The sequence below is a fragment of the Haplochromis burtoni genome, unplaced genomic scaffold (assembly GCF_018398535.1).
Source record: "Haplochromis burtoni strain Fernald_Lab_line unplaced genomic scaffold, NCSU_Asbu1 Contig_121, whole genome shotgun sequence".
Classification (NCBI taxonomy): Eukaryota; Metazoa; Chordata; class Actinopteri; order Cichliformes; family Cichlidae; genus Haplochromis; species Haplochromis burtoni.
The window spans coordinates 409,998-422,644 of record NW_024582482.1 but is presented as its reverse complement, the minus strand read 5'-3'; the positions used below and the strand labels follow the sequence as shown (position 1 = coordinate 422,644).

Sequence of the window (12,647 nt, the reverse complement as noted above, 5' to 3'; positions counted from 1 at the left end):
GGCCGGCAGCAGGAGCAGCATCAGTCCGAGCGGCAGCATCTCGTCCCTGGAGCTCAGCGGGCGGACATCCTCCGAGTCTTTATATACACACCGGGACACGGAGAGGACGCGGAGCGAGGCCGGGAGCCGGTTTACAACATCAACAACACACACGCGCGCGCGCGCATGGACCCACGCTCACACACACTCAGACTCCGGTAAGACACGGAGGAGGGGACACCGGAGCCGGCATGTGACCCGCCCAGTCCCCCTTTAAAGAGACGGAGACACTGCAGGTGAAGCTCTCCTCCTGACTGACTCACAGCTGATGCTCGGTACCGATCGGCTCTGACGTCACACATCAATACTGCTCGGCGTGACGTCAGATTTTCAGTTCATACACCGCACCCTGCATAGCAGGAGCTTTTTCATGATGAGGCCGCCACAACCTGAGGCACTAATTAAAGCAGAGAACGAGAGTGTTCACCGTGGCTAAAAGCCTGGACCCGAGCTGGAAGGGAAAGACTCTCGCCCCATTTAAAAGAAAACAAAAAGCAGTCTGAGAAAATAAGTAGAATTTTATCATTTTTCCATTTCACACAATACAATGGAAATACACAAAACCTCCACACAGAGCAGGGATGTCAAACTCGTTTTACATCACGGGCCTGGTTTGGGCTTTAAATGGCCCAGACCAGTGAAGCTTCTCTGTCTGGGAATGCAAAGAAGTTTAACTGCACATTTAATTCCCGCGATATCTTAATATAAGGAAGAAAAAAAAAGAAAAAAAAAAGAAAGAAAAGAAAGATAAAGAAATCTGTCAGCACGAGTCTTTGGGCTTAAAAGTAAAATTACAGATAAGTTTCTGGGAGCTCACCGAAACTTGTTAATGATTGTCGATGAAATATTTTGTAGTATTGTAGTAAAACCCCCAAACAAACGGACTGTAAAACCTGCAAAATATAGTTCAAAACCCAAAGTTTATGTCCTTCTTCAGTCTTTGCTGGGCCGATTCTGCCCCCCGGGCTTCATGTTTCACATCACTGAAGTAGAGATTGAAGAGGGGTGGAGATTAAAAAATACTTTGAACTTTCAGACGTTTTCATACCAGGAACAGAAACCAATCAATCGCGGCTGATACAAGAGAAAACATTTTATTCATTACAACCATGAAACTCGGGTTAGACCATAAACACATCGGGAAAGTGTTTAATGAGGTTTTAAATCACCGGATTAAAGAATCTGTTTCCCCTCAGGCTTCTTTTTGTAACCTCAGTTTCTTTAACACACAAGCTTTGGCTGTCCATCTTCTTTCTACAGTCTTTGGTTTGCAGCTTCATATTGCTGCATTGTTGAATGCGTCATTCCAGCGTGCTGAAAACCCACAGAGGCTGCTGTAAGTGTTGGAGAGCAGCTGTTTAGCATGCAGAGTGGAAAAGGGAGGCGTTGCTTTAATCTTATGGAAATGAAGGGTGTGGAGCCACTGCAGGTGTAGTGGGTGGACGTCCAGTGGAAGAATATAACATGAGGCACGAGGAACGTGACAATATTGTTGTGTGGAGTGAGTGAACAGACTGCAAACACATCTCTCTTCTTAAAAATCTTTATTAATTATACAAGCGACACATTCAACCATCCATTTAATATTTTTATAAAATGTTCGTCTTGCTCTTTAAGTTAAAACAAAGTCGTCATCTGTTTGTGAATGAAAAAAAAAAAAAAAAATGTGAAGAAGCTTTTCACACAAACTGACCTGAAGTCAGCCGCAGAAAGAAACCATAAAAACACCTCAGAGTGCCAAAAACACCAAGACCGACGCACACTCTTAGTCCTGTAATCACACACACACACACACACACACACACACACACACACACACACACACACACACACACACACACACACACACGTTTGTACCACGTAAGTGATTTTAGGTTTTAATCCAACTTTTTTTTTTAACATGTGTGATTAAAATTTTCCAAACTGAGCATTAATCGGTTTGAAGACCATGCCTCCGTGCCATGTGTTTTGACCTGATGAGCCCACGTTCACCTTGAATTTAAATTAAACTATACAACTGTCAAGTTTTTAAACAGACCACCTTTGTGCCGTTTGTGACGCTGCAACAGCAAACTCTGCAAACTCTTCAACTCTGTGCAGGTCTGAGTGCAATTCAGCTTCAGGATGACAAATCTAACAAGAATCTGACCTTTTATTTGCAACGTATTCCTCTGATAATCCTCAGAACAGCCACTAAATGGACCCTGCTGTTTGATAATCATGTCAGCTGAGCTTTCTATGAAGTACATTTGCCTCCAAATCCATCAAACGCACTTTCATTTACTTAGGAAAACAGGTTTAAAATTGTAATTTTATTATGATATTTTCTAAAGTCTCACAGTCGCCGGGTTTAAAGTTAAAACAGACCAGTTAATGAGCTAAACGTGAGGATATTTCACACACTTCAATAAGTTAAATATATTCACCAGCCTGTCGTTTCTATTGAATTTTAAAGTTTACCCTCGCAGCTGTTTCTGCTGAACTCTCAGACTCTTCCTGATCCTTCGCTTACAGTTTTTGGCTGTGAAATAAAGAATTTGAGGCCATCCAGTGACGAACCTTTAACAGAAGAGTCCATCCTGTGAAATACGATAGAACAGTAAAAATAAAGCTTAGCTTTGCATAAAAACTGGACATGCAGAGAACTGGAGCCTGGATCACCTGACAGCAGCGGTAAAGCCCACCAATTAAAAATGTTTTATGTGCCGGATGACTTCTTTCCCTCGATTTCATTTTTGAGGACGGGCGTTTGGACGTGGCCAGTAAAACTAACTCTGACTGCTCCCATGCCAGTTTCACTCATGATGTCATGTTCAGACTCAAGCGCGTCATCTCACTGGCATTAAATCTGCATCCACCTTTGCAGACGTGCTCAGAAACTACACGTGTTGTGGCTCCCTTATTATATACTTTTTACACTTAAATTTAGGAAAAGTTCATATTAAGAACAGCTGTGAAATTTTATTCCCAGTTTATAATTTAAGGAGCGAAACTGTTCCTTCACATCGCTGATCGTCCGTTTACACACGCTCTAAAGATTATGGTAACACTCCAGTCCAGCAGGTGGCGGTAACGCAGAAGACCGAACAACAAAAATGAGCAGGTACAAGCGACGCGTGTCGGAGATGTCATGCTCGACTTAAAGCAAACACACAGACTATAAACTGGGGAACTTCCCAAAGTTATCTTAAAGTCAGTGAAAATGTAACAAAATACCAAAAGTTTCAATTTAAACTAATCACCAAAAAACCCAGAAACAACTTTCAAAACAACAAACCGCCGGCCTTCTAAAACAGCCGGGGTGGCGTGCCCGAGCGTGCCACGTGTTCCAAACCCAGAAACTGTTTTGAGATCTCGATGAGCTCGAGCCGAGAGTCAGACAGGCAGAGACACACAGACAGTGACACTTCAGAGCCAGCGGCGATTCAAGTTAAAACAAACGTGGGAGCAGTTCGAGAGGTCGAAGGCTTTGCTCTGCTTCTGCTCGCATTTCATTTATCCGACTCTCACACTTTCAGTTCTGGACGGACACCTGAAAACGACACCTTAAACTCATTTCTCAGTAAGACCGCAGCTCTGCGTCCAGATTTCCTTGTGAGCATCTAAATGTTTCAAAGCTGCAGGAAACCAGTAAAAATCTGTCACGCGGGAAAAATTCTTCTCACAACTATTTCTACAGCAAAGTGTCCGAACAGCTGCGGCAGATGTGCCGGTGGAGGAGTCTCCAAATGCAGAGCGCACGTCTCCCGACGTCTGCTGGAGCCGCTCAGCTGGTCTGGGTTCAGTCTCTGTAATCAATAGTTCGCCGATTTATCGATCAGCTGCAGTCGCAGCTCAGACTCTGTCTCCTGCCGTCTTGTTGTTGAGTCCCAGAGCCTGAACCACGTCCACACTGAGGCCGCTCTTCAGAGTCCTCCTCACTGAAACGCACAGAAACAACGTCAGCATTACAGGAAGCTGGGGCTCAACTTTCTTCTTCATTGATTTTGATTCTTTTCACAAAACTCTTCAGAAAATCTTCAGCCCAAAAATAAAAAGTTTAAAATATCTCCTGCCTACGTCTTAGAACAGACCAAAGAGGAGGCTCGGGTGGACCAGCGACTCCCAGCTTCTGCCTGATAACAACTATTTTACTTGGAAGAAAAAAAAAAAACAGCCATTTATCTGCTCCTAGAAGAGAACGCTTGAGGAACTCGTTCCTACAGGTCTTCATAACACGTCTTTCTGTGCTATTCCACACATATTTCTCTATTATACCATCTTTCAGCCTTTTTCTCAGATTTATAGCGTAAATGTACTAATTACTCATGTAATCTGCACTAGTTTCTTGCACAGTGTCAGTCTTAGTCATGCAAATGTAAATAATCATCATCATCATCATCATCTCCTCTAATCTGAGAAGCCAGAAGCTGCAGATTTGTGCGTCTTTTGCTTTAAAACACCTCGTGAAGGTCAAACACTCCAAAAATGTTCCAATCAAAGATTGCAGTTTATCGCACTGCCGCCAAGTTACTTAGAAATGAGTCTGCAGCCTGCGAGCAGCAGTTCATCGTGTCCTGCGCTCAGCAGTAGGATGATGATGATTATCTGCTGCTGTGGACAGATTTACTGAGGAAGTGCAAACAGTGATATGAAGCTGCACAGATATCAGCTTGTTTTGGACACACAGCTGCTGTTGTGTCTCCACGCAGTCTGAACCAGACTGAAGCTCAGGACTCGACCTTCAGCAGGACGGGTCCCTAAACCTTAAATAACACAGCAGGGGAACGCGAGGGGCAGCCGCTTCCCCTCGCTCAGGTTTCGCTTTTCAGGTCGTTCTTTGGAAAGCAGCGTTGCGTTCGTCAGTTTAAACTGTGAGTGGAAAAAAGTGACTAAAGTAAAACAAAAAGAAGCTTTGAAGAATTCTCAAAAGCAAAAATTTAAACATGAGTGAAAACGTCTTCAGCTGTGTTTGACCAAAATCATAAAATTCACTAAAATTAAATAAACAAATACATAAACGTGAAAGATTAAAAAAAAAAGAAAAAAGAAATGTGGTTTTTCTTCCGGGTGCCCCTCAGCAGGCTTCTGAAAGTTAGCCAGTTAGAAGAAAGCACGTATGGAGGGCGGAGCTTAAAGAGACAGGCGCTCATTTCAGACAGATGATGAACTACATGAGACTCATTTAAATGAAAATGCTGATTTTAAGCTAATAGACTGCTTTTGCAGAAATGCACCCTGGGAGTTGAAGTCACATAAAGCCTCGATTACACTCTGTTAGGGACCGCTGGAGACCCGAAGGCTCAGCAAAGCCAACACAGCCTAAACGCTCCGCCCACAAGTCTGCAAGGTCACAAAAAATTAGGCACGTCCTTGCACTCACCATCTGATGACGTCACAGCGAATCAATATTAAGAAGTAAATTCATACTCACGTGACTTCCTATTCAGTCGGGACCGCTTGCGGTTCTTGGGGCTGGACGATCTGCCGGAGGGATTCTGGGTAACAGACTTGACGAGTCGGTCCATGATCTCATCTGTGGCGTCGTCCTGGGAGCTCGTCTCGTCTTCTTTGGCTAAAGACATCTTGGGCGGATCCACCCGGCCGAGACCTGAGGACCAGAACCGGAACATTAGCCACGAGCAGGAACGCGATAAGGAGCAGGGCGAGGGTGCCTGGGTGTTCCCATCCCCAGCTGCTCGAACTGGTTCAGAGTTTAGTAGTATTTATCCCAATTTTCTAACTTTCAGCTTAATTTCAGTGTGACGCAGCATCTGCCAGACTCACTAGACGTCTGAATATTTAACAGTAAAAACGAAAGTAATTCAGAGCGTGCCGAAACAATCGCTCATTACGTTAGTTTATAAATGGAGTCATTATGTTGATGGAAATGTTCAGAAAAGAAAACTTTTTTTCATTTTAACCAACCAGAGTAACTCTGAATGAGCCCTGAAGGACGTTTCTACAGCGTCCGGTGGAGCGGCGCCGGCCGCTGATGGCTCTACTCAGATTTAAGCAAAAGAAAATGATTTCACTTTTTTCTCTGCAGCTCCAGCAGAGGTGAAAATATTCAATTTTTCATGCTTTCCAATAAAAAAGAAAAAGCTGATTTAGCGTGTCTGAGTTCAAATCACGATGCCGTCACATTTTTCTGCGTTCTCACTCCGATGACATCAAAATGTGGGGAATGTCGTGCTGCAGACCGGATCTCAATGTCTGATTTTACTGGTTGAACGCTCATTTCTAGCAAAAGCAGCACGAGCCTGACGGCCTTAAACTTAAACTGATGCTGGAGGTGAACGTGGCGCTGACAGTCAGTTATTGTGGGAGTCGTGTGGAGGTGAAGAAAGCTGCTGGTCTTACTGCGGACGGCTCGGGAGCGCCTCAGGCCTCTCTGATCACAGTTCAGGGTGCTGCTGCGACTGATCAGCAGGTTCTTCATGTTCTTATGCTCCTCCTCCTGATCTTGGTCTGCCTCCGCTGCCATAGAAACGGGGGACGGGCTGTCCGGACGTGACACCGCCCCTGAAAACTTCTCCGTCTGAGGACGGGAGAAAGAGGATAAGCCCACTTTAGAATATAATATCTGTAAACAGTGATTTAATCTCTAGATTGTAAATGTTTTCTTTTATTCCTCTGCAGTTCCTCGAGTGGCCACTGGAGGCATACTCCAAAAGTGAGTCACTCCCCATAGACTTCCATGTTAAAATGTCCAACTTTACAGCAGAGTTAAACGCATTTACAGCCTGCTGCAGAAAAATGTTTTGGTCTGTGAAGCTGATTTCCTCCTTTGCAATAATCACACACAGTAAACTGATTTATACCTCGTCCATTTGAATTTAATTAAAGCCTGAAGATGGAGGCGTGGCGGCTCTGATTGAGAGGTGTGTTTACAGTGGTTTAAATTGTACTGAAAGATCATCCGAGAAGTTCAGTGAGATTCAACCATTATGTGAATCTGCTATTTAAAAACTCCAAACCTGGGAAGCTAGAAGTCTGTGGGCTTTGGTGCCGTTCTCTAATTAGTACAAATATTTGATATTCTATGTAGATAACGGTGTTAACTGATTGGCACTGGCTTAAATCAAGTAACTCAGATTGTGATTCTGTTGCCGCTGACCTCTGACATGCAGGGGAGAGTCTTACCTCGGTGATCATCTTTCCTCGCGTCTTGGTGCGCTCTCTGTGAACTGCGCGTTTCCGTTTGATGGTGAGCACTCGCTCTCTGGTGGTGCGATATTCCAGAGCGAACTCGCTGATGATCCGACAGAAATTTGTCACCTTGACGTCTCTGACCGAAGACGACGGCTGACCCAGGAACAGCAGGAAGGAGTGGAACCTGGAGGAGGAGGAGGTCAGTGCATCATCGTGCTGAGGACAGTGTGTGTGTGTGTGTGTGTGTGTGCGCGCGCGCGCGCGCGCGCATGCTGATGTGTCACCTGTTGATGACTCTCCTGTGGACGACCTTCAGGATGATGATCCTCTGCGTGCAGTCCTTCAGGAAGTCCGTTAGTTTGTTCTTCAGCGCCGCTTTGGTTTCATGTTTGGCCACCACCTTCAGGTTGTCCCATGATGCTTTGCAGCGTCTCTCAAGCTGGACCAGGTTCTCCGACAGCAGCTCAAAGTCCACCTGGAGAAAAAAGTAAACTAGTCAGCACCAGGCGATTTTACATCAGGGCGGCGTGAAGGTGAGAAGGACTGAACTGTACTTTGGCCGAGCGGGTGATGGCGGGGATCTCAGAGTAGACGTCAGAGGATTCTGGGTAATTTTCCACCACCAGGTTACAGGTGTGATGAAGCAGAGACTGACGGTGAACCGTGTCCTTCACCTCCACCACTTTCTCCAGGTAACTCAGCTCAAAGCCTTTAGCCTGCGCACACACGCACACACAGATTCAGAGGACGATGTTTGATCTCTGCCTGAAATCTCTAATCTTGACTCTTTGTTTAGAGGAATAACAAACTGGCCCTCGCTGTCAGAGATAACGTTTGGATGTAAACAAAGCACCGTGCACGTGTTTGAGATTCTTACCCATCACAGAGGCGTCTCATTGGCCAGATCTAATATCCCAGACGAACTACCGCTTGAAGACACGTAACCATGGTAACCAAACCCCACCCATGACATGATCCAAGTAATGATTAGCACATGTGAAAAGTACACTACACCCAGTAGAGTAAAGATACTTGAACTAATAGATCATCACCATCCAGCAGTGTCTGTTGTGACACAGGTCACTACTGCATTGCATTGTGGGATATTATATTGGACGTGGTGTAGTGTCCAGCAAAACAGCCCTGCAGCGCTCTAACTGTTCTTTGTGACTTCAGCGAGGTCAAAGAGCTGGGATCACTTCCTGGGATCAGTTTTTCTGACTCCACTGATTTATCAACGATAAATTAGTCCATCAGAGGATTTGAATAAATACAGATGTGCAGGCTTTTTAAAGGCCTGATTCAGAGTGCCAGCACGTGGAAATAAAGCTTAAATCAAGCTCTTTCAACCTGATTTTATCTCACTTTTAATAACATGCAAATATATAAACACAAACAAATGAAAGCTTCAGCCGAAAGTCCGTTTGAGAGCACAAACCTCCCTCTTGACACAGTACCGCAAAATCTGAGCTTTCCCTTTAGAAATGTAAAATGCTGCTGCTGTGTATTTATTCTAGCTTGGTTTGCTAGTCTGTAACCTTTACAGTTTAAACTGTGCAGTGATGATGAAAAAGATGGCGACGACATCCTAACAGCGCCTTCAATCCCCTTCTGTTAGGGCAGCAAACACGATGCACAGCCTCTGGAACAGCCCTGCTGTGGTTTATGTTCAGTTCTCTTTGATGTGATAAAGTGAGGAGGACAGCAGCTGTTAGCAGACCTGCTGCTACATCCTTTTTAATCAGCCATTCAATATTTTAAGCCCTGGTTCATTTACTGTCACAGATCATAAAACTCTTCCTAAACACTGACGTATTCAGTTTTTATAAAGAAGTCGGGGAATAAACAGCTGCTTCCATCTTCCTGTGAGTAACCGTGCATATAGCCTGTCTGTGAACAGCAGGGTGCAGTGAAGGAAACGTGAGGCTGTGGCTCTCGTGTTGTGTAGCAGCTGCTGTCAGCTCAGATTGAAGCACCGCTGACCTCCCTGCTGCTGACTGGCTGCAGTCAGAGTGCTGTCACATGTCGCTGAACCACCAGGGAAAAGTGTTTTTAACCTGACAATCACACTACTCTGTGCAGCAGCTGTTCAGTTTATTTGGATACGTCTGGAATATGTTATCACTGCCTGCTGCAGCAGTAAAATCTCTCATATGCAAGTATGTTTACTTTAATGACGTGTACAAACTGCACGTGAGTTTTTCTAACCATGGAGGGATTCACATTTCCTGCTGCGAGAGTTCAGAGTTTCTACACCTCTTGTCATGCTCTGTGTGTGGGTGTGTCTATTTAGACAGCTTTGTGGGTACAGTTAGGGTTGTGTTAGGGTGAGGCTGAGGGTTAGGCTGAGCGGCTAGGGAAAGCATTATGTCCTCACTATGATATCAAACTAGAATGTGCGTGCGTGCGTGGGGTTGGGTCCCTCCTCACGTTGGAGCTGTTGAGGAAGTTTCCGATGGCGAGCAGCGTCGCCAGGATTCTCCTGAAGGTCTGATTGGAGGCGAGCTGCTCCATGCCGAGCTTCAGGTCAAACAGCGGTTCGGCTATCTCCTGCAGGGGGCGACACAGTCACAGTCTCAGCATTGCAGTATAACAGCCTAACTATAATCAGATCCAGTTTTTCTGTAATCTTGCTGAGCTGAACTCAGGTGACTTTCAGGTGTAAATCTTCTAATGATCTGCAATCAGCTCGCTTACCTTCTCCAGAGCCTCGTAGTTCAGTTTGAAGGCCCAGAGCTGAAGGCGGGGGGTCAGGCCGTTGATGGAGGCCAGGGTGAGCAGGAACTGCTCTGCTGTGCCCAGAGGGAGGTCGGGATTGGCGAGCTGAGCCTCCTGGATCTTCTGCTTCTCCTCCTCTGTGGGGGTCATGGTCAGGATCTTCTGCTCAGGACAGAGAGAGGGCCCATAGCGTTAAAGTTGAAGATGAAACAGCAGACCGATCAGACTGATCCGTCCGCACACAGGAAGTCACCCCTACCTCGATGCCCTCTTTGCTAATGGCGAACTCGTCGAAGCTGAGAATGGCCGACTTGATGACGTGGATCGCTGGCAGGACGGTCATACCGATGTTGATGGCGTTACTCCTCTTTGAGTCCAGAACCAGAATCTCAGTCTTCTTGGTCTCCGGTCCTTTCTGCACACAAGCGACATGTTAGAAACGCGACGAGTGCGACAGTTTTCCTGCTCAATAATTCCTCCTCCAGCTTTGGCAGAGAGCCGCTCGCTCGCGCGCGACTAGCAGTGTCAGCGCTTCCTGTGATGTCATAAAGTTACACAGTAACACTTCTTAACAATCATCACTTTTAATGGTAAACTGATAGTTGGTTAAACTAAACACACTGATCATGTTCATTTTCTGTTTAGCATTCACTGCTTGTTTAATTTGTGGTTTGAGTTGAAACATTAAGTGTAACAGTGAAGGGATTTTACAGCCCGCTGGAGCCCCCTGGTGGTCAAACTGTGGCAGACCGCTTTAAATGAGCTCGTATGTGTTTGACATTGGATACTCTTTCTGCAGCCCGCCTTTTTACAGCCTCTCGAGTGCATCTCATTTTGCTCTCTGTGGGTCTCAGGCAGGGTTTTAAGTTTTTTTTAAGAGAATCTATCATCCACCCACCTTGGTTACAGGGAGCTCCTTGCCTTTGGACTCAAACAGATGCTCGAGGCGGGCGGTGTCCACCGCTACCTTATCCAGAGACGCCCACACCGTCCCCCGACCGAAGCGACACTTCTTCGGTCCGTCTGCCTGCTTCAGCTCCTTCCAGAACAGCTTCACCGTCTTCTTCTTCTTCTGAGAGGCCTCAAGAAGAGGAGGAGGGGGGACACCTGGTGGAGGTGGAGGAGGAGGGGGTGCGAGGCCTCCTGGTGGAGGAGGTGGAGGAGGAGGGGGTGCAAGACCTCCCGGTAGAGGAGGTGGAGGAGGAGGGGGAGGAGCCCCCGGCATGCCAGGAGGGGGAGGAGGAGGGGGAGGGATTCCAGAGAGGGTGAAGGATGAAGCGGAGCTGTCGAAGGTGTCTATGTCCAGGACGTCGATGTCCTCCTCGTCCAGCAGGTCAGAAAAGTCCAGGTCCTTGATGCGTAGGGCGGCGGCGCTCGGCTGCAGCTGGTCCCAGGCGTCGTTGGAGCTGCCGGGGCCTAGCGGGGTCATCTGGGTGGTGTCCAGACTGGCGGCGTGCGCCTCGGTGTCGATGCTGCTCTGGTGCCGGATGTAACGCTTCTGATGGTGGATGGAGACACATTTATCAGCTTTACGTTCAACCTTCAAACTGCACACATGAGCCAAAACATGATGCGGCCCCGCAACTCCACCTGCTCTTTAGCACCAACGTGAAGCCAGCGGGCCTCAAACTGGAGCCATTGATGCAGGCGGGTGTGGGAGGGGCTACAACAAGAAAGCAGCACCACTTTAATAAAACAGAGGAGCTGCAGCAGCATGCTCTCTGTTATTATTGCATGTTATGACTTGTAGAATAAATTTCATGAACAGCAAACGCTGATTTGTTCTGCTCGCCATGAACGTCGTGTCGCAGAAATGACCTCAGCACTCGTTACAGGAACTCTGCTGAGCTCCTCACGACATTTCAGAGAATCTCTAGATTCCTGTTGGAGAGGTTCAGCTCCTCACCTGAATGTTCTCATAGACCCAAGAAACTCGAATTATCCAGACCATCATGTTTTGGCTCATGCCTGTACAGTAACTCGGTGCATCAACTAAAACCCGATTCACTTTAAAGATAGATGCAGATAAGTGACTAAAGAACGAAGGATAAACCGAGTACAGAAACACTGCTTTTAAAAACCTGCGGATCTGCAGAGAAGAAGAAGAAAAGCATCTGCAGACAGAATAACGTCCTTCATGTTCTGACCTGTTCTTCAGCCAGTCGGGCTCGTGCCGCCTGCGTTGAGCCTTCCAGACTCTCCAGCTCTGCCCTGCGGGAGGCGCTGCTCTCGTTGGAGGTGGAGGACTCTGCCGAGCGCGCTTTGAAGCTGGACAGACGCTCAGTCACACGACCCCGAGCAGCCACATCGTCACCTGCTGGGAAAGGGAACGAAATCACAAAAGAACAGAAGAACGTTTTTGCAACTTTATTAATATATATGACAATAAATAAAGTCTGGGATGTGCAGCGAGCTGCAGAAAAGCGGCTCTCTCACCAGGCACGAAGCTCCTCTCTTCTTCATTGGTGTCTGCAGCTGCAGAGGGGCTCATGGGTCCCGTCTTTGAGTAGAGCATGTCGAGCATGAACTTTGTGTCGTTGGATAACGTGCTGCCCTGTCGCTGCACAAGCGGTGCTGCAGACAAAAACACTGGTTTTTAAGTTTATACCAACAGAAGGATTCAGGAGAAGATGTGTCCTGCAGTTCCTGCCTCTGCCTGTAGAGGGCAGCTGTAGGCTCTCACCTGGGTCATCCTGGGAGTCTGAATGTCCGTTTGTTTCCAAACTGCTTGATGTTGAGTCTGCGCGCGCGCGCGC

General features: G+C 46.7%; 2 protein-coding genes across 2 annotated transcripts in view; both read right to left on the bottom strand.

Annotated features, from left to right (window-relative positions):
• slc9a5 (solute carrier family 9 member A5) overlaps nucleotides 1-1,456 on the bottom strand; it is a gene marked incomplete in the record, with an annotated part of 25,909 nt that extends 24,453 nt beyond the window's left edge. Inside the window, 1 exon segment of the mRNA XM_005929228.3 lies at nucleotides 1-1,456. Within this exon segment, the coding sequence (XP_005929290.2) occupies nucleotides 1-39 (39 nt within the window).
• Nucleotides 1,457-1,568: 112 nt separating this feature from the next.
• fhod1 (formin homology 2 domain containing 1) overlaps nucleotides 1,569-12,647 on the bottom strand; it is a gene marked incomplete in the record, with an annotated part of 48,992 nt that continues 37,913 nt past the window's right edge. The window contains 13 exon segments of the mRNA XM_042223833.1: nucleotides 1,569-3,959; nucleotides 5,453-5,629; nucleotides 6,382-6,559; nucleotides 7,165-7,357; nucleotides 7,458-7,648; nucleotides 7,728-7,889; nucleotides 9,604-9,723; nucleotides 9,871-10,053; nucleotides 10,151-10,306; nucleotides 10,790-11,389; nucleotides 12,039-12,205; nucleotides 12,328-12,465; nucleotides 12,575-12,631. Of these exon segments, the coding sequence (XP_042079767.1) occupies nucleotides 3,874-3,959; nucleotides 5,453-5,629; nucleotides 6,382-6,559; nucleotides 7,165-7,357; nucleotides 7,458-7,648; nucleotides 7,728-7,889; nucleotides 9,604-9,723; nucleotides 9,871-10,053; nucleotides 10,151-10,306; nucleotides 10,790-11,389; nucleotides 12,039-12,205; nucleotides 12,328-12,465; nucleotides 12,575-12,631 (2,408 nt within the window).